This window comes from Salvia hispanica, unplaced genomic scaffold (assembly GCF_023119035.1).
Source record: "Salvia hispanica cultivar TCC Black 2014 unplaced genomic scaffold, UniMelb_Shisp_WGS_1.0 HiC_scaffold_1139, whole genome shotgun sequence".
In the NCBI taxonomy this organism is placed as follows: domain Eukaryota; kingdom Viridiplantae; phylum Streptophyta; class Magnoliopsida; order Lamiales; family Lamiaceae; genus Salvia; species Salvia hispanica.
The window spans coordinates 1-21,438 of NW_025951404.1; the positions used below are offsets into that span (position 1 = coordinate 1).

At 36.8% G+C, this 21,438-nt stretch overlaps 1 protein-coding gene, 1 long non-coding RNA gene and 1 pseudogene across 2 annotated transcripts; 1 reads left to right on the top strand and 2 right to left on the bottom strand.

Moving 5' to 3' along the window:
* Window positions 1-2,169: 2,169 nt before the first annotated feature.
* LOC125197974 lies at window positions 2,170-3,745 on the top strand. The gene is made up of 3 exons (XR_007172327.1): window positions 2,170-2,375; window positions 2,462-2,532; window positions 3,702-3,745. It is a non-coding gene; the product is annotated as an uncharacterized LOC125197974 (long non-coding RNA).
* Window positions 3,746-5,782: 2,037 nt separating this feature from the next.
* On the bottom strand, window positions 5,783-7,414 carry LOC125197975 (annotated as a pseudogene).
* An 8,904-nt stretch (window positions 7,415-16,318) lies between these two features.
* LOC125197976 (scarecrow-like protein 14) lies at window positions 16,319-20,177 on the bottom strand. Its single transcript, XM_048096454.1, has 4 exons — window positions 20,101-20,177; window positions 17,629-18,859; window positions 16,753-17,502; window positions 16,319-16,519 (listed from the first exon to the last, which is right to left on the bottom strand). Exons 1-4 carry the CDS (start codon window positions 20,175-20,177, stop codon window positions 16,319-16,321), a joined length of 2,259 nt encoding a protein of 752 aa, XP_047952411.1.
* Window positions 20,178-21,438: the final 1,261 nt, after the last annotated feature.

A 21,438-nucleotide genomic window follows, 5' to 3' on the forward strand; every position in this document is an offset into this window, starting at 1 on the left:
CCCCTTAAAACGGTTGTGTTAATTGAGAATGATGATATCTAGAGGGTCTAATTGAGCTGGGAGTTGTTAATCTAAGATTGACGACCTTAGTGTAACCTACTTTGTGTCGCATGAGCAATACTTACGTGATTCGTTCTAATATTGCATGAGCCGTGTTGGGGTACCATAATTGTGTTTTGTGTAAATCATAATTGTGAAAGGTCTATCATTGGAATTCCACTCCTTGTCTGATTACTTTGGTTATTTGAATGTTTTATTTTATTTTCTTTATTTATTTCTTCTAGTTAATACTCCCGTACATATAAATTTGCGGAAACAATTGTTTTATTAGTGAAATTAATACTTCACTTACATATTAATTAGTTAAATAAATACCAGACGTACATTAATATTATTCAAACTAAATATGCATCAAATATAACAAATACTTCCTCTCAAGTATAGAGTGTCATTTAGTTAAGTGGCATGGATTTTGTAAAAATCAAGGGAGATATAATTGTTATGTCGGCATCATGGAAATGCGTAATAAATTGGTTTAAATAGCGGATGAGATGGTGGAGTGTGTAATAATTGAAGTGTGTAATAAATTGAAGTGAGTTGGTTAAGATGAGTCCATTTTTAACTTTTTGGTTTTTTTATTGCTTATTATTTTAATCGCAGATAATGACATTTTCAATGTAATTTTGATTAAAAATGGGGTAAAATTGTATGACTAAATATGGAAAATTCTAAATGTGACTTTTAAACTACGTACGGACTTTATGGCAAAAACGCTAATTTTAAACCGGGACTCCGGGAGTAATAGTTAAAAATTACTACCTCCGTCTACAAAAATTTGTCCCATTTTTCCATTTCCGTCCGTCCCCCAAAATTTGTCCCATTTCAATTTTACCATTTTTGGTAGTGGATCTCATATTCCACTAACTCATTCTTACTCACATTTTATTATAAAACTAATATATAAAAATAGGAATCTTACAATCCACTAACTTTTTTCAACTCACTTTCCATTACATTTCTTAAAACTCGTGCCGGGTCAAAGTGAGACAAATTTTGATGGACGGAGGTAGTAATAATTAAAACGATACATAATATAGAAATTCTAAAATACGGAAGCGTACGCCAAATACATAAAATAAAAATAAAAGACTAATAATTAAAATTAAAACAACTAACAAAAATTTAATCTAATAATAATCCGGTAAATCAAGAATCAAATCCTCTAATTATCCTTTAAGTTGTAGTTGATTATGATTTTTGGATATGACATGTATATTTTGGATTATCCAAAAAGAAAACGATATCAAGTGTTAGAATCACCCCATCTTTTCTATAACTCACTAAAGGGAGCTCCTCAACTCATTATGTTATTAAGGAAAAGAATACAATATAGGTTATTATTTCAAAAGATATACCCAAAATGCCTACTATTGCCAAACAATTCAAGAGCCTCGACCAAGACAAAATTTTTTGCAATGAAACAAAGGGGCATAAAAAAGATAGAACATGCATTTGGTGTTCTTCAAGCATTTTTCCCAATCGACATTATCGGTTTTTTAAAAAAAAAGTGTTGGGGACCTAATTATTACACCAAAATTTCATTACATGATTATTAAGATGAGCTCCTTTAGTTCTCCAATTAAGGGGGAAAAAGGTCCCCAACCGGGTTTAGAGAAACAAAGGATGTTAATTTAAAGATTTTAAATGATAGCGCAATAAAATAAAAGTTCTCTTAACTACAAAAAGCAAAATTTCCATTTTGGAAACAATAGAAAATTTTTAATATTGGTTTTTGTTAATGTGTGTAGTAATATTTTTTTATATTTAAATTTTCTAAATTATGTAATTTATTATTTAATAAATAATAGATTTCATATTTAGTTATATTAATTAGTAAATTTTATTATATTAATTATTTAATTTAATTTAAGTTATTGACTAAGTATTACATGGTTAGGGGGTAATTTAGATAAAATATATAGGTATGATTAAAAAGTATAAAAAATAAGTGGATGAAAAATATTTTTTGGGTTTTTGAGTTCAAGATAAATGGTTTGAATAAAATTAATATTTAGGAGGATGATTATACTAAAAAGTAAATTTTTGTGTTTGAATTTAGTGTAACCGTGGGAGATGGTCTTAGTGAAGATATTATTTGGAAGTGAAATTTTAGTTAACTTTAAGCAATATATGGATTTGGGATATTAAGGTATTTATTGGTATTGGGTGAAATCAAAATCGGTGAGCATAATTTGGTTTTCTAATTTGGTAAACCCTTGTAAATTGTGAACTCGCACACTGACGGAGGCGGGAGATTAATCGGAGAAACTACCATGGCGAAGCGAGAGCTATCCAATACTCTGAAGAACTAAAAGGTTTTGTGATATGGAATCTTATACTATCCGTGTTTAATTTTGATTAGTCTGTTTGAATGATACTGATTCTTTATCTTATTAATTAGTGTTGTTCAGTTCATGCACAGAAAGAGGAGAAAACCAAGAAAGAAGAAGCCTGCACCGCTGTTAAAAGATGGTATCTTTCTTATATATTTTCTTCAACTTAATCATTTTCTATACTTTTTTTGTTGTACTTTGCTTGTAGAATTTGTTTTTCCTGAGTATATTAGTTGCTACCCTAAATTAGGGAGAAAGAAAAGGAAGATGTTAGTCTCAATTATTTAGTGAATAGTTTCCTGGAACACAAACTTTATTCCCATCTCTTTCAGAATGTTGTGTCGTCAATTGTTTAAGTAACGCATCTTTATTTAACCTGCTTCAATCTCTGTTTGCTCTCTCCTCAATGCTTAGTATGCAACACAAAAGAAAAGTGATAGCAAAAAACAGCATGAGTATTAAGTTCACTCTGCATTTTTTTGGATATTTTTGCTACTTGAATTCAGTATAAATCTGTTTTGAGGAACCTGCAGTATGTGCATTTGTTGGTTATTATTTTTACAATTTACATTGTGCGAATGCATTTAGAATACTTATTTGATGAATGCTATATTATACTTTGGATATGTTTATAGTGGATGTAGATGAGTGGGAAATAATGAGCTAATCTCTTGAGGGGTGTTTACTTTGGGCAATAGCTTGATTATTTAAGGCATGTTTGGTCTAAGAATCTCAGTTGCTATATCATAAGACTTTTCAATGTCTGGCAATGCTCATAGTATGTCACAAGATGTTTTCGGATGGAATGATTTATTGAATTGACAAATTTTAATTATTTCATTCCATATCTAGAAAACAATTGAAAAGGAGAGCTAACGAACTTATGCAACAGTTGCTATAATAAGATTTTCACATGTCTGGCAATGCTCATAGTATGTCACAAGATGTTTTCGGATGGAAGGGTTTATCGAATTGACAAATTTTAAATTATTTCATTCCATATCTAGAAAAACAATTGAAAAGGAGAGTAACGAACTTATGCAAACAAGTTATAGCATTGATCGATTTTTATTACAGATTTAAAACCCCTTTAACAATGGTAACATGAATAGTTGACCTTTTGATTTAGTAGAATGCCCAGGTTGCCTCATAAGTCAGTATGTCCAAAATGTACTGTAATGTACATCATTCTTATATGAGTGATGTAATATCTATTTAGCTTTCTCTAGAAACGATATGTGAACATTATGATGGATTTCTGTCAATATAATAGAGACTCTATCTATATATTATTCCATTAATGTGCAGTGTCGTTATAGTAGAAGGTGATCTGCATCCAGGGGCAACACGTGGCGCATGTCATTTCTATGTTTCAATCCTTCTATTGATGTGAGTTGTGGAGATGTAAACCGTTGTAGTTTCTACATTTATTATATTATTATTTTATTATTTTTAAATCTTACATCGTCTTTGTTCTGTAGAAACTCAATGAAGAAACATCGACCCCTAGTGAAACCGAATCAGCTGCACAAGTTCTGGTAGGCAAAATGAATCTTTGAGGTCAGTGCCTTTCTAACATTGAATTTTCTTTTGGGGGCTGTTGGATAGCTATGTTTGCTAGGATAAAGGGATTATTACTAGTTGTTTGGTATGCGAGTTCATTTTCCGTTGGCCTGTGTTAATCCTTCCTTTGGGGTGGGCCCGATCTGATTTCCATGTTTTAATTGGTTAAATCAACCCATCAAACTGGCGGTTTATTTAACTGCCTAGAAATATAACCCAGTTAATGAGGCATAATTACGCTGTACCCTTTTACTTTTCTTCATTGTAGCAACCCCATCACCCCAATTTTTATGCTACTTCTCCAGTTTTTAAATTCTTCTCTCTCCCACCACCATTATTGTCATTTATTTTATTCCCATCTTTTTTTTTTGACTAAATCCTGAGATCGATATTGCATTTATTTAATCGCACTGAGAAATAATTTTTGATATCAAGTCGAAAACTTAAATGGCATTCTGCTGTGCTGTTTTGATATCAAGTTCCCTGTAATGTTGTTTGCTGCATTTAAATACTATGTGAATGAATGTTTTAAGTAGGATGTTATAGTAAATCTCTTGTATTGTTTGGAGTAAGGATGCAAAATCATCTTTCTTCATCCAAGAGGATTCTCTTTGTTCCTCATTTTTATTATGATTCCCCATTCCAGTTCCTCACTTTTTGTTCTGGTTATTGAATTTATGCTGTGGCATTAGGTAAAAATGATGACAACTTTGGCCAAAGGGAATTTTTAGGTCAAAAAATCATTTCTTGATATGAAATACTACTATCTTGGTAATTACTCCCTCTGTTCCGTAGAAGTGGAGCGTTTCTTTCGGCACGCGATTTAAGAAAAATTGTGTTAAGTGAGTTAAGTAAAGGAATAATAAAGTAGTAAATGAAAAAGGTAGACAAAATGACTCCATTACTATGGAACGGAGGGAGTACAATTTAGACCAAAATCCAATCTAATATAAAAGTTAAATATCGACTTTATTTAAATAGCATACCAAGCCCTAACATATGCCAGCTTATCTGCACAAAACTGAATAACTTACCTTGTTTATTAACTAACAGTCTAACATGACAAATCTCAACCCGGCTACCAAACGTGTCTTACCAACTTACAAGTTAATATATGCTATAGAGTTTGGATTGGAAATGGCGGGAGGTGTATGGTCATATTCTTGGTAAAATATTCTTGACACTGCTTTGTTTTGATGTGAAAAAATTTAAAAATAAGCTATTTAGTGCAAGGCTTTGTAAATCATCAACTTCAGTCACCAGAATTACCATGACCCTATTTGTGTTTAATGCTCGTTCATTCTAATTGATTGTCAAGTTGAGGTGATTGCAAGGGTTGGGCGAAATCACTATTACCTAATATTGTGATGTATACGTTGAAGACTGAATTTTCTTTCTTTGTAGAGAAAATGGGTCTCCTCAAGGTAGATCAGAGGACTTGGGATTAGAATCGCGAAGCAGTGATTCCAATGGCAATCATAAGAGGAAGCAACACGATGCTGGCGCAGAAGCTAAGACTCCAAATAAGTCGAGGAAGAGCAATCAAGATAACCAAGATTCAAACTCAGCTAGAAGCCGCAGCTCTCAGAAGCTAAATAAGCGTGAAAAGCTGGATTGGAATGTTCTCCGGTCTCCAAATCATCACAGCAAGAAGAGTAAGTGTTGCGAGAGATATCTGGAGTTGCGTCGGTGATTATTTGTTCTTAGATTATTTTTTGGCACATAAGTTGTCTTCTCAGTCGACTATGTTGTATCGCATTGTTCATTGGTACGTAAAGTTTGTCCTACAGTGGAGGTAAGATTAAGGTTCTATTTTGTTCTCTTCATTTGCAAAAAACAGATGGCAATGGCCTATTTTTCTCATTCAAATTTTGGTACAAAATCATCAAAAAAAAGAAAAATGTGGGTGAAAAAATATGTAAAAGAATCAGTTTTGGGCAGGTTTCCAGCAAGAAAAAGCGTGAAGAACTCGGCCTTTCCATCCCTGCAACATCCATTTCCCATCTTCATCAACCGAGAAGTCTTTATGATACTCTGCCTTGACCTTGTTCTTCCACGATACTCACGATCTGCTGATCCAGCGGGAGCTGCCTGAAGCCGGCCCTGACGATCCTGGCCTGCCACTGCTTGTATGTCTCTGGCCTATCAAGCCGCTCCGTCCCCTCGCAGGCTATTATGTTGATGGCGTCCTTTCCGAACACCTCCTCCTCGAACAGAAGCCTGTTGGGGTCCTCCCGCGGCACAGTGGCCTCGTACATGTCAAACAGCGACGAGTACTGGAACAGCACCTCCCTGAACCGGGTGACGAAGAAGGGCGTGTTGTAGGTGCCGTTCACCACCCTTGGATAAACATGTCCGGGTCGATCCTCTTGATGAGCTTCAGCACTTGATCCCTCGGGCTGTCGACCACCACCGTCTCGTCTGGCACGTTCGGAAGCCGGTGCAGGCAATTCACCACCAGCAGCTCACCCCTCTCGATCTCGAGCTCCTCCAGTTTGATGCTCTCCCATTTCTGCGCGATCGCCTTGTATTCGAACGGGACTCCGAACCGCTGGCAGTACCTGGCGAGACGGTCGCCCGTGTCGGACACGCGCTCGGCTGGGCGGAACCCGACTGGGGAAGTCGATCCCGGTGATGCGGAGCTTGGGGGACCACCAGGCCTCTCGGAGAGCGACTGGATGAGGCAGGGCCACTGGAAACCGTAAAGGATGCCGAAGTCGATTATATGAAGGGCTGCTGCGGAATCGGCGAGTTTCCGGATGGTTTTGTTGGCTAAAACATTGGACATCTTTCTGAAAGGGCAAGCCTTGATGAATGTGTGGTAGCCTCTGACGAAGACGCGGCCGATATCCGGTTGGAGAAGGCGGTATAGGCGGCGAGGCCGTGCCCGCGACGCGCCTCGAGGGCGTTGGCGAAGTAGTGGGCGAGGCGCTGCGTGCCGTCGCCGTGCGGGAGGAATGCGGCGTATTTTAGCAAGCAGATCGGTTACAGTCGCGGTGTCGAAGGTGGCAACGGCCTGCGCGCATTGCATTAACAGAGTATGCAGATCCACCACCACAAGTTGTTTCTTGGCTCCTCCTCCTCCTCTCCTGCCTCCTGGCTTCTTCGTGTTGGCCTTGGGCATTGTGCAATCGGAGTGGGAACAGAGGAGCACCTTGTCGAACATTTCCAAGGCCTCCTTCGCCACCGAGGTTGCTGGCCAACTGCTTATTGCTGCGATAATCGTCTTCCCTGTATCTGTTCTTCTTCTGCTTCTGCTTATCCGTAATATTGTCAGATGAGCTATCGAGGTCGTTGTCGCTGTTGTTGTTGAGAACATCGTAGAGAGATTTCTCAGTAGCCTGGAGAGCCAAGCAGTCGTGCAGCATACAGGGTTTGTTTTCCAAATCATCATCATCCTCCTCCATGAGCATGATGCCTATCAACTTGAGAATCGCATCTGAGTGATCGTGATCCATTGCTTTGCTTTATGATAAACAGGATGAGATTACAATTTTGTTGATCAATTCGATTGGACTAAAGTGTTCATCATCGCCTGTAAACAACAAAATAGGATGTATTGATTTGTTGAGTAGCTGAAAAAGAAGAAGAAGTTAGACTGAATCTGGAAGCGGTTTCAAATGCAGAAAATTGGGGTTTGAATTTATAAGAATGTAAAGGGAGAAAGGAAGATGAGAGGAAAGAGACATGCGTGCTCGCCACTGAATTTGTATTATTATCAATTCCTAGGGTTATTTTGTCGTCACCCAACCTCATTTAATATTTGCCCTTTGTGACCAAATTCCATAATATATTTAGGGCAAAATTGATGAGCAGACGATCAATTTTACTTTTCTAACTTTTAAAATAAGTAAAGATTTAAATACTAAAGTGAGTTCGAGTCAACCATATTGTGACTTTTAAATTTATACGCCTATACACGATTTATTTTTGCAGGGAGGTAAGAAAATTGTTTTAAGTGTGTTAAGTGAAGAAGGATAAAATAGAAAGGAATAAAAATAGACACATAAGAAAAAATAAAGTAAGAGAAAAATTGTATTGTTTTTTTTTAAAAAAGAATGATTTAGTTATGGTAGGACAACCTATTAAGAAATATGACTGAGTGCAGAAGGCGGATGAAAGTATAAATTATGGATTTTAACATTTTCTACGATGAAATTTTTTGATTTTTGATTTTTAATATTAAATCCGATCCTTAAAAGGGAAATTATTTCTATTTGGTCTATCCCTTAAAAATACAACCTTTCTATTTTAGGAAGTCGACTCACGGTCACAAACAATACTTACTATTATTTTTTTTTCCTCTCTCTCTATCCATTTATTTCTTCCTCTATTTTACTCTACCAATTTTTATCTATTCTTTCCATTATGCATTAAAAGCTTGTCATTTCAAAAGTTTCTATTTTATAAAGACGGAGTAGTATGTTAATAATTTGACCCACACATATTTCAAATTGATAATATTGTTGAGTTATTTACTAAGTGTGTTGAGAAAAATAGTAAAACAATTCTGGTAGATACTAAAGTTTTATCAAAATTAGATTACATGTACAAACTGAGTGAAATGTTAAAGTTCATAATTTTTATAATTAATTTTTAAAACTGCGTTCTAGATTTTAACCACGATATATGATTTTTATAAAAATTTGCCCATCGGGATATATTTATAAGTTAATTTAAACTCATATTTTTAATTATACGACAAATTAATGCTAAATTTGTAGTAAACTATATCATTCAATTTCTTATCCTATATCATTACTTTACTCTCGGCTCCGTTTCCGAAAAAAAACATTCAACGTGTCAAGAACAGACAAGAATATATTTTGAAATAAATTCATGTCATTGAATAAAATCACATCATAATAGTAGAGGAAGATCTCATCTTCTAAAGATTCCGATATGGATTTAACTAGACAAAAAGGAAGGCGGTGGGGCCATCCATGGGCAATTAATATAGTCCCACAACTTTGACTCTGTGGATCCATACATCAGTCTAAAAAAATAATTAGTATTCCTCCGTATGAAGATATTAAGTCCTTCTTTTTTGAGAAATTTATGAGATATTGTTTAGTAACGTAAGTAGAGTTAATAGTAAAGTAAATATTTATACTCAAATATATGGGACATCTCTACGAATAAGAGTCTAATATCTTGAGACGGAGAGAGTAATATTAGTTTTAATATAAAATTAATAAGATAAGTAAGAAATAAAGATTAAAAGAATATTGAAATGTTATTAGTAAATTATTACAGACAAACTTAGAATGATATAGACTAATTTTGATGAACACTCCCAAATAAAATTAAATAAAATTCTTTTCGTTTGACCAATGAGGTACTTTATTTTTATGGTCTTTGACTTTTCAATGATATATATGAATTTGGTTCAGATTAGGTAATGTATCTGACCCAAATGCGCTGATTTCTTCATCTTCGCTTAAATGGGGTGTCAATGTGTTATTCTCTCTCTAGACTTTGTAAAAGTAGTTAATCATTCCATTCATGTTTATTTTCAATGATGTTGCATTGATGCCACAATCCACACATAAATTAAAAATAATAATACTTTCTCGCCTAAGATCCAAAACTTTTACATGAGTCACGACATTAATCATGATATAAGAAAGATTTGTGAGTTTTATATTCTATGCTTATGTTATAAAAGTAGAGAGGAAAAAAATCTAAAAATTAAAACAAATGGAAAAATGACAAAAGAAAAAGGGGGAAATAATATAAGACGATCTTCTATAAATATGGAAAGATTCTCATAGATTACAAATGTTCTAAACGTTGGAACATCAGCTAACTTTTAACCTTTTAGTTGGTCGTAACCGCCGCCATCATCTATTAAAATGTACTTGTTGCGAACAAGTATCAAGGTTGGGAAGAAGAAATGTTTGAGAGAAAAATCTGGAGTGTTTATTGATTCTATCTCAAGTTTGAAATTGGAAATTCTTTTTTACACCGAGTCCTATTTCAGCTATAAGAGGGAACTCAACTCATCAACACAAATGTTGATCCCACGGCTAACATTCAATCTATCAACTAAAGAATCAACGGCTAAGATTTAAACATTCATTTAAAGTCATAAGCCATGTATCACTAAAAGGCTTAAGCTATTTGAGCATATATCTACAAATCTCCACCTTGCTCAAGTAGTTCCATCAATTTGCTGCAGTAGAGTCAGCCTTCTACACAGCTCGAGTTTTTCCCTTGGAAGAGCCTTCGTCAACATGTCAGCTAGATTGACTGCAGTAGCTATCTTGAACACCTCCACTTCACCTTCCTCTATCTTCTCTCTGATGAAATGCAAGCGCACATCAATGTGGTTGCTACGCTCATGGAAGACCTGGTGTTTAGCAAGACATATGGCGTTGTTGCTATCACAACCAATTGCTACAGATTTCTGAACCAGACCCAACTCTGCAGCCAAGCCCTTCAGCTAAAAGCTTTCTTTGACTGCCTCTGTTAGAGCTAGATATTCTGCCTCTGTTGTTGACAAGGCTACAACATGTTGAAGACTCTGTTGTCTATGTTACCAGCAAAGTCAGTCACAAAATCCCATCAATGCATCACCTAACCGGGAACTTCCTCCCACCATACCAGATACCCAATGCTGCAGTTCCCTTCAGATACTTAGTAGCCACTTTAAAGCTAGCCAATGTTCCCTGTCATGATCGACATAAATACGCTTGTCAAGCTAACACTTGAGCAATATCTGGTCTTTTGCATATCATGACATACATCACATTTCCCTATGATGTTAGCATATGGTATGCATTTCATTTCTGTCTTTCCTTTCACTCTTTGGCCTCTGCTCCATTGACAGCTTGAAGTGTTGTGCCATTGGAGTACCAACATCCTTCAAGCTCATTCGAACTTCCTCAAGAATCTCGAATGTAATCGGATTGTCAGAGTCATATGCTTCCATTCTTCCTATCTCGATTATATTCATGCCAATGATCTTTCTTGCAGCCCAAGATCCTTCATGTCAAATTTTGATCGAGATCCTCCTTAATTTGTTGAACCTCCTTCATAATAGAAACAACAATTAGCATGTCATCTACATACAACAACAAGTATGCTATAGGCTTCTCCACCTCTCTTCTTAAGATACACACATGAGTCATACTTAGATCGATGAAGCCACAACTCATCATGTGGTTTTGAACTTCTTGTGTCATTGCTACTAGCTTGCTTCGGCCCATAGAGACTTATATTGAGCTTGCATACTTTCATTTCTTGTCCTCGGCTAACAAATCCCTCAGGTTGTACCATGTATATGGCTTCCTCTAAGTCACCATTCAAGAAATCGGTTTTACATCCAATTGCTCTAACTCCAGATTCTCCTTGTCACAATGGACATCGCATTCTAATAGAGTTGTGCTTCACTACGGGGAAAAGACTCCATTATAGTGTATTCCATATTCTGGCTAAAACCCCTTGCAAACGACTGGCCTTATATCTTTGAGCCATCGCCTCTAATTTCTTCTTAAAGATCCATTTACAAGTAACACTTCTGCCCTCCACCTTATCCACCAAAACCCACGTTTTTCCAGCAAGGACTCCATCTCCTCATTCATAGCTTGCGACCACTTATCCTTTTCATTACCCGCCGCACGCTTGTAAGTCGATGGTTCCTCAAGCTCCACCTCCTCTGCCGCCATAAGTGCATAGAAGACCATCTCATAATCGGAAAATTTGGAGGAAGGCTTTGGTACTCTTCGACCATGTCTCGGCCAACTTATAATTTTCGAGATCCTCGAAGCTCGGTGTGTGGTGATTAGTCCCATCATGAGACCACTGGGTGTCATTCTTCCTCAGCATCATTATTTATCTCATGTGTGTGTTGAGCTCGGCCTTGATCTCTCACCTCACGCTCCACCTCAAAGTCATTATCACCATCGAAACAACTCGACTCCATCAGAACCCAGCAACCTTATTCAAATAAGGCATATCATGCTCAGAAATATCACATCCTGTCGATCGGAACCATTTGTTGCCCAGGTTCATACACCACAACCTATACCCTTTGACTCCCTTTTGATACCCAACATCACACCATTAATGCCATGGGGTCTAGTTTCCCTTGTTTCACATGTGCAAACACTTTGCAACAAAAGGTTTCAAATATTCATAGCTTGAATGTTTTCCATACCATCTAAAGTCACGAGTGTCCCATCTATGCTTGATGATGGACACTTATTCGCAAATACACTGTTGTTGAAGACTTGACCTCTCCCTGAAGTTTTTCCATTCCAGAGGAGAACAACATACATCTAACCCTCTCAACAATGGTCCTATTGGCTCTCGCCACACCATTCGTTGAGGTTCATGAGGCCTGTCTGTGCCTTTTAATTCTCCTTTCCTTACAAAAATTATCAAACTCTCTAGACACATATTCAAGTCCATTATCCGTCTAAGACACTTCACCTTGCACCCCTTTTCTAACTCCACCTCGGTACACCAATTCTTAAAAGTTTTAAAAAGCTTCGACTTCTCTTTTAGAATATAAATCCAAATTTTCTTAGAATAATCATCAATTAATGACATGTAATATGCCACCTCAATAGTACTAACAAATCAGGGGCCCCATAGGTCTCTATGAATGTAATCTAAAGGAGAAGCGGATGTGCGTTTACGATGGGATCTGGCCTTTTGGCTTTTTCTATGATGCAGTCTTGACAAGGATCAGGCTCTTGTGTGTCATCTGCTGAAATAATATTCTTTCTTAGAAGTTCCTTGATGCTCCCGATGAGTGGGTGTCCCAACCTATTGTGCCACGGCTTCGGGCTTGTAGGCTTAATGGAATTCACTTCATTCCTTTGAACTTTAACAATTGAAGCATAGAGGAAATCGATCCGGCGGAGCCGGGAATTAAACTCGAAAGAAAAATATTATAAATAAATTTTAAGAATTTGTGGTGGGACATTTATAGAGAAAATTGAAAAAATTGGAAAAATTATAAAACAAAATGATAAAAAGTATGTTGAGGAGGGGAAATGCCCCTTATCCCTTAATGTAGCTACGCCACGTACGGTGCCTCTTCTATCGCTGTCATAACCACATTCTTTCCCTTCTTTACCACATCTTGCCACCGAGAGGAGAAGAAAGAACACCCATTGCCTCCAGTGACCCCGGAGATACCAAGTTTCTTTTTACTTTTGGAATGTACCCCACATCCGTGAGAAGTCTAACTGATTGATCCTGCATCCGAGCCTAATGACTGATGCCCTTCACATTACAGACTTGGTTATTACCTAATGTCACGTACCAAATGCCTCACTTAACTACTCTACCAGCTCAAGTTTGGGCATATATGGAACTCAACCACTATTCATTATCCAAAGCCCATCAATGGTTTCCATGACATTCGGTGCCTCATCTTCTTGATTAATTTCCATACAATCAGAAGAACCAGAACCTTGATTCAGAACCCGCTTGTTTCTTTTTCCACCCAAACAGTCCTTCTTTAGGTGTGGTTTCTTGCACGAAACATACCTTTCTTTCGATCGAGCACATGAGGTTTAGGGGCATCAAACTCTTCTTGAAACTTTTATTTCCCTTGAATCCCCTGATATTCAGACTTTCTAAAGAGACATCCACAATTTTGGCAATTGCATTGTAATTCCTTGGCCCTTAAAGCCGATTGAACTTCCAAGAGGGTGATCGTACCTTCCTTTCCATACATGATTGCATCGTGGAGTTGATCGTACGCCTTCGATAGAGCATTGAGGAAGAGTATTGCTTTATCTTCATCTACGATGGTGACATCAATATTCTCAAGATCGTCGATGGCCTTATCGAAATCCTCCAATTGCTCCATCACGCCTTTATCTTCCATAAACTTGTACAAATAATCAGCTTCATAAGCGGTCGGTTGGCAAGCGATTTTGTCATGTCGATTCTCAAGCGTCGCAAGAATCCCAACTACGTAGTTTCTTTGGCAAGCTTCCCTCAGCGCTTTATCGCCGAGACACAGAGAACCATGACGCTATGAGCCTTCGCCATGATTTCACTCGTTTTGCAAGCGGCCTTCTCATCGAATCAGCCGAGCCTTTTCCTTTTCCTTCTCTCCTTCAAGCGCCGCCGATAGCCCTTGTTGAATGAGCATGCGCGCATCTTCATCTCCCATAGACCGAAGTCATTCTTTCCGGTGAACTTTCCGCCTCGAATCTTGAAGCCATCTCCTTCGTGGATCCGTTTAGATCAAGAACATAACCTTCAATTGCGTGCGACGATTCCCGTGACGCGCCAATTTGTTGTGAACAAAGTATCATTGGGAAGAAGAAATGTTTGAGAGCGCGAAATCTAGAGGGTTTATTGATTAGCTCAGAGTTTGAAATTGAGAATTCTTTTTACACGAGCCCTATTTCAGCTATAAGAGGGAACTCAACTCATCAACACAAATGTTGATCCCACGGCTAACATTCAATCTATCAACTAAAGAATCAATGGCTAATATTTAAACATTATTTAAAGTCATAAGCCATGTATCACAAAAAGGCTTAAGCTATTTGAGCATATATCTACGAGTCTACTATGATGGAAAGGTCTTCCCAGCCCCCACTTAAGTCTATACATATGTATGAGTTTGAGAGTTGGAGATATCTGATGTGAACATCAAGGTTCGACATCTCACACACATCTATAAGAGAGGATTCGTGGATGTATTGGAGAGTCGAAGACGAGCAAGGATAATGAAAAGAAAGAAATAAGGACATCGCCGTGTGCGTCTTGCCACGACAAGGTATTGGGCCATGCCATGGAAGAACATAGCCTTGTACACGGCGTATATGCTATAATGCTAAGAACACGACACGTAATTTGTGAGAGAAGGGGAATAGAACCTTGCACACGGGTTATGTTGATTGTGCGAGATGAGAACAATACATCATCCCACAGAGACCATTTGGTTACTCAACCTTACCATATGGGTCGTGTGGCTTTGCAAGTGTCCTCGATGATTCTTTGATGAATGTTATCTTTTTTTGTACTCCGCCGTCCCATTAAATATGCAACGATTTGGGATTTGACACGGTTTTTATGTAGTTTGTTTTGTGAGTTAATGAAGAGAGAGTAAAGTAAAGAGATGAAAAAGTAGAGATAGAGATGTTTCTATTTTAAGAAATGTTTCATTTTTAATGGGACAGATTAAAAAGAAAACGTTTCATTCTAATGAGACAATGGAGTATTATTTTCCTTGCATTTTGTGATAAAAATCTTACAATGTTAGCAGTAGCGTTACAGGAAATATTAGTGGAATTGTTAGCACCGGTGTGAAACCGACAAAAACTATTCAAAAAGGTAATTCACTCATATTAGTAGAACTCTAGAGCACTGGTGTGAAACCAACAAAAACTATTCAAAAGGTAATTCGCTCGTATTAGTAGAACACTAGAGCACTGGTGTGAAACCAACTATATATTTCCTCTTAGTACTATTGACCTATTTCAAAAGTAATGGGCCGTTTATTCCTCCACCATACATTTAAAAACATGCATAATGGTGCTTTATTTCGAGTATGATACTGCTTCTTTCTTACCGAGTTTTAAAAAAAATTAGTTGTATAAAGTCGAGTGGTACATAGATTTCACTCGTAATACTCCATCGTCCCAAGGCATTCATTTTTAGTTTATCACGAGGTAGTTGAGTCATTTCCGTTTATGGTAAAAACTTTATTTCCTCTCTACTTTACTATGTTTTCCATCTCTCTTACTTTATTCCTCAGGTTACTTCTCTCCACTTTAACATTTTTAACAAATCAATTTCTTAAATCTCGTGCTAAAAAGAAATGCTCCAACAACCTTGGGACGGTGAGAGTATTAGTCTTAAAGAAGATGTGAGCGAAATGAGTGAGTGAAATGTATGGGCTATTACTATTCATAGTAAAATGAACCATGACTTCTATTGGCGGCGGACCGAAATGAAAAAATAGAACTCATATCGGCGGACAGGGGAATAAAATGTCTAGTCATGGTGTTGGTATGGTATTGTTTAATTGTGATTGGTTTGATTATATCCGTATGCAAGTAAATTAAAAAGATTTTATACATCGCCTTCCAAATTTAATTAACACTTAAAAGCGGAAAATGGTTGACTGTTACTATAAATTTATTTATCGGTAGTAGCCTTGACTGTCAACTGAATCGGAGCCGCCTTAACTCAGTAAACAAAGTATCAGTTGCTTCACTTTATCTACTAGGTGGTTAAGACTTAAGAGTGAATGTATCTTATAAAACTATCATTATATTAAAAACTCAAAGTCCCATTGGGTTAAATCGAATGCAGATTTTCAGTGGAAACAAACAACAGTTACTAGTTACTACAGTTACAAATAAAACTAACAAAAATCTAATTTACAACTGATAATTCACACCAAAAGCAATTTTCTGCTGCGTCAAACTCCATCCTCCCGAGCACATATCGCAACTCTGTCTCCAGATTTTGCATAGGCGGAGTGAAAGAGCAATCTTCAGAGGATGTGTTGGCTGCCCTTTTAGGCGATACTGCGGAAAGATGGCAATACAGCGACGAGCGATCTCCATAACCAATAGCTTCTGAAAACAAGTTCAGATATTACCATATTAGTCTACCAGCAGTCCAGCACTAAGCAGTTATTATATCAAATGACCAGGATAGCAAGTTGGTGAAGGGGACAACTATTGTCTACATCTTATAAAATACACTACCGCAATCCAATATCTACTGCGAATTTACTAATTACAAACAACATGGACTGAGTATCGCATCATATAAACATTTTACAATAGAAAAAAAACTAAAAAGGGACCCAACATGAGCTAGCACAAAGAATCCTGCCTTTCCAGCCCTGCAATATCCAACAGCCATCTTCATCAAAAAGAAAATCTTTGTGATATCCAGCGCACTTGTGCCTAACTTTTTTCAAAATCCCATGATCCAAGGGTAGCGGTTTGAACCCAGCCCGTTTGTGGCGAACTTGCCATTGCTTGTATGTCTCAGGTCTCTCAACCCTCTCTGCTCCCTCACATGCAACAATATTGATTATCTCACGGCCACAGAAATCTTGTTCAAAATCCATCCTATGAGGATTATCACGAGGCAAGGTAGCATCAAACATATCAAACAATGCAGAATAATAGAATAGGGCCTCCCTGAAACGAGTCACGAAGAAGGGAGCATTATAAGATCCATTTGAGACGGTATTTACGAAGATATGTGGCTTTATTTTCCTAACTAAGTTCAGAACAGCATCCCTTGGACTGTCTGTTATAACAGTCTCATCCAGCAATCTCCCAAACCGGAAAAGAGAGTTCACAGCAATAACCTCACCACTTGTAATATTCAGGTCCTCGATTTTAATATCCTCCCAGTTTTGTGTTGCAATGGCTTGGTATTCAAATGGCACTCCAAAACGTTCACAATATTTTGCTAAGCGGGAGCCTGTCTCCTCTAGAAGTTCGGCTGGTCTAAAACCTGGTTGTGGAAGCTCAATTCCAGTGATGCGCAGCTTGAAAGTACCACTAGCTCTGTCTGAAAGATGCTGAATGAGGATAGGCCACTGGAAGCCATAAAGGATGCCAAAATCAATAATATGCAGTGTAGTTGCTTCTGATGCAAATGAACAAATCATCCTATTTGCATAAGCAATTGACATCTTCTTGAATGGACAGGATGAAAGATACACCTGGTAGGCTTTCAACTTCTCTGCAGCCGTAATTTTCCTGCGATTAAGGGATGCATAAAGTTCAGTTCCAGTACCACCCAGTCGTGCCTGAAGACCACTAGCAAACACATGAGCCAACCTCTGGTACACATCTCCTATCGGAGAAGAATGTTGCATGATCTGCTTTAATTGTTCATATGCTGTTCTACGATCATCAGCAGCAACAGATTGAGCACAACTAATCAAAAGGCTTCTAAGGTCCACAGAATCCTGCTTCTCATTTTTCTGCGCACGAGCTTTTCTGCCATTAGACTCTTTAGGCAGCACTACTGGCAGTGGAGCAGGGTTTTCCGGTTCAGTAATATCATTGCAGCCCTTGACATTAGTGCAGAGAAGAACTCTATCAAACATTTCAGATAGTTCAACCTCTTCAACATTTGTTGCAAGTTGCTTACTGCTTCTTTCCATGTCTTCCAAATTACCATCATCGGGATGTCGATGCTTCCTTCCCTTAAGGCTATTAGAAGAGTAATGAGTCTCTTCTGTTTCTGTTTTGATCACAGCAGCTGGACTTATATCTTCTGATTTTTTAGGTAATTCATATTTGTCCAAATCAATAATCAATGAATTACTGGTAGGGAGGAACTTACTAGCTTCTTCCATCCCTCTCTTGAACTGCAAGACAGATTCACTATCACCAAAGAAATTCTGAAGCAGGCTTGCATTGCCAAAGGAGTTCGTCTGTGTATTCCCATTACCATAGGCGCTGTTGACAGCATGTGATGATGATTGTGAACTGACAGGTAAAAATGAATCGGGCAAAAGATCTTGCCGATGACCCTGTTCCATAGATGAAGTATTTTCAGCCGAATCAACAATCCATTGAGGATCAATAGAATTACTACCTGCATTGCTGCTGCTTGTGTACTCGCTAGAATTCCCGTAAAAGCTATCAGGACTATCAGAACTTCCTGGATAAGACGGTGAAGGTGGGTATTTCTGTCCAATGACTTCATACAAGGATTTCTCAGCAGCACGTAGGGCAAGGGGGTCATGAAACATGCTAGGCCTCTCTTCCATATCCTCTTCAATTAGAATCTGATTGAGAAACTTTAGCATTGGATCCGAGTCTACATCATCCGGAGAGTCAGTTTCGTAGCTCACATTCGAAGTTGGACCAAAATTATCAGGGGCCGGGCTTATAGGAAGTAAAGGGATATCCAGGAAGGTGAAGTGAGTAGAAAAGGAGAATCTGCGTGTGTACCTCAAAAATTCGTAAAGTGAAAAAAGCGGAGGAGTAAAGATTGTGGATTGAGTTAACTGGGATCGAGTATATCGTTAATTATGGATAGGCATTAGCATTATTCTGTCTCTATTGTTTATTACAACAATTTTTACTAAATAACCCTTCATTTCTGCTTCGCTATAACCAATTTCATAGTTATATGCCACGTGGCATTACTATAGTAGTACTACTTCTATTTTCTTTAAATGGTTACAGAGTCATGTTAGTAGTATTGTAGTAGTATATGTTTGATTACGATAATATGTAGTAGTATATGTTTGATTACGATAATATGTAGTAGTATTATTAAAGTTCCCAACTAATTTTGCTTATCAAAAATATTTTGAATTATAAAAAAAAATTAATTAAATTTCAAACTGTAAATTTTGTACAACTTACGTATTAAAAACCAGGAGGACATTTGACCAGCTGCCAGGATTGACCTTTCACCAGCGACTAAAGAAGAGGCTGAAGCGGATGAGGAAGGAGAGAAATACAACAAGGAGAGGAAGAGAAAAAAGTAGAAAAACAAGAGTTAGCGGATTATGATGGTCCAGGTCCTAAAATTCAAAGATTATAAGCTTTCTAATTTTGGGCGTACGTCAAATCAGTAGAAGGCCAAGGATTTTTTACAGAGAAGGGAGTATAAAAATATAGTACTCCCTCCGTCCCCGAAAGTTTGTCCAATTAATCTATTTCCGTCCGTCCCACAAAATTTGTCTCATTTCACTTTATACCATTAATGGTAATTTACCCATATTCCACTAACTCAATCCTAATCACATTTTATTATAAAACTAATATATAAAAGTAGGACTTACATTCAACTAACTTTTTCAACTCACTTTTTATTAAACTCGTGTAAAACTCGTGTCTGGTCAAAGTGTGACAATATTTAGGGAACGGAGGGACTACTAGAATTTATATTTTAGTTATTGAAACATACATTAAATGTCTCATATTTACTTATTTGGATAGTTCCTAATAAATATCTCATTTCATTTCATTAAATGTCTAAATTTCACTAACTAATTCTCACTCTCATTGTATTATAAAACTAAATATATAAAAATAAGACTCACATTCCACTAACTTTTTAAATATAATTTTACTAACAAAGTCAAATAATTTCTTAAAATCCGCACTGATCTAATATGAGACATTTACTGTGGACCAGAGGAAGTATTGTTCACCACATGAATTGTTACCGATTCTCCTCCCCATTTAAAGAGGATTTATAGAGTTTGGCTAGGGATCTAACGAATTTTGAATTGAACTCATCCATTAATCACAAATCAATCCCCATTTAATTGAAGTCTTCAAGAAATACTTTTTCCTTTGCACCGCAGCTGATCAGCTTTTCATTTTGGATGCCCTATCGCAAGTGGTTGATTTCTTTTTTCGGCAAAAACTACTATATTTTCTTTTATACTTCATTCTCTCATTATCTCTCATACTTTATTTACTGTTATGCACTATTCTCCCTACTTAACTCAATAAATATTATTTTCTTAAATCTCATATCGAAAAGAGTTAATCGCTTGCGACGGGACAAATGAAGTGTTAATAAGTTTTACTATCGTGGTTAATATCGAAGCACCGAATCCGAATTACATAATCTGGTCTCCTTTTTAATTGAATTCATTTTCCACGTGTCAAGATATTTTATATCCATTCATTATTTGAGCTTGCTATCTAGCATAAGTTAGAGTTTCATGCAGTAGATCATCTTGCAATCATGCGTATTGATACACAATTTATTAGCATCACTAGATCATCTTGCAATCATGCGTATTAATTGATGCGCAATTTATTAGCATCATTATTACAATTTACAATTACTAGCAAGTATACAATTTATTAGCATCACTGAGCATCACTACAATTTCAAAATTCGGGTTCGGGTCTATTTGACTCGAACAGTTGTGGGTCTACTCCACCCAATCTAATTACACAAGTTGATTGGATATTTAAAAATCTGATGGGCTAAGAGATTTACTCAATAAAGTTTCTAATATGTCCAAGTCCAGAGAAACATTGACCGAAGCTAGTTTCAAAATTAAGCAGTCAAAGCTTGAATCATTCTTTATTAATCTATTTGGCCTACATTTTGGTCTTGTTCCTGCAATGATTAGTGCTAGTTTTTCATCAATTAGCATTTTAAGTAACACTTTTGACTAGATGATAAAACCTATAACAATTTCGTTTTTGCTACTTAAGACGATAAAATATTAAAGTTGAATGAAATTATGTTGTTACTTTCTGAGACAACATGTATTATTAAGTAGGTACTATTATCCATGCATAACTAGAAGTATTTAGGTGAAGCATATTTGTCATAAACTTATTTGGCTTTGGTGAGCCCAAACAAAACAATCCATTTTATTAGCTCAGTTTAGTTGATTAAATATTTCTTTCTCCGTATATTGACCGAGAACTGAGTCACCTAAAAATTTAGTGGATGTATGTGAATAATAAAGAAATATGTTCTCATTTAAAAATGGACAAATTAACCCACTTATCAATTAAATACTTGGAAGCTGGAA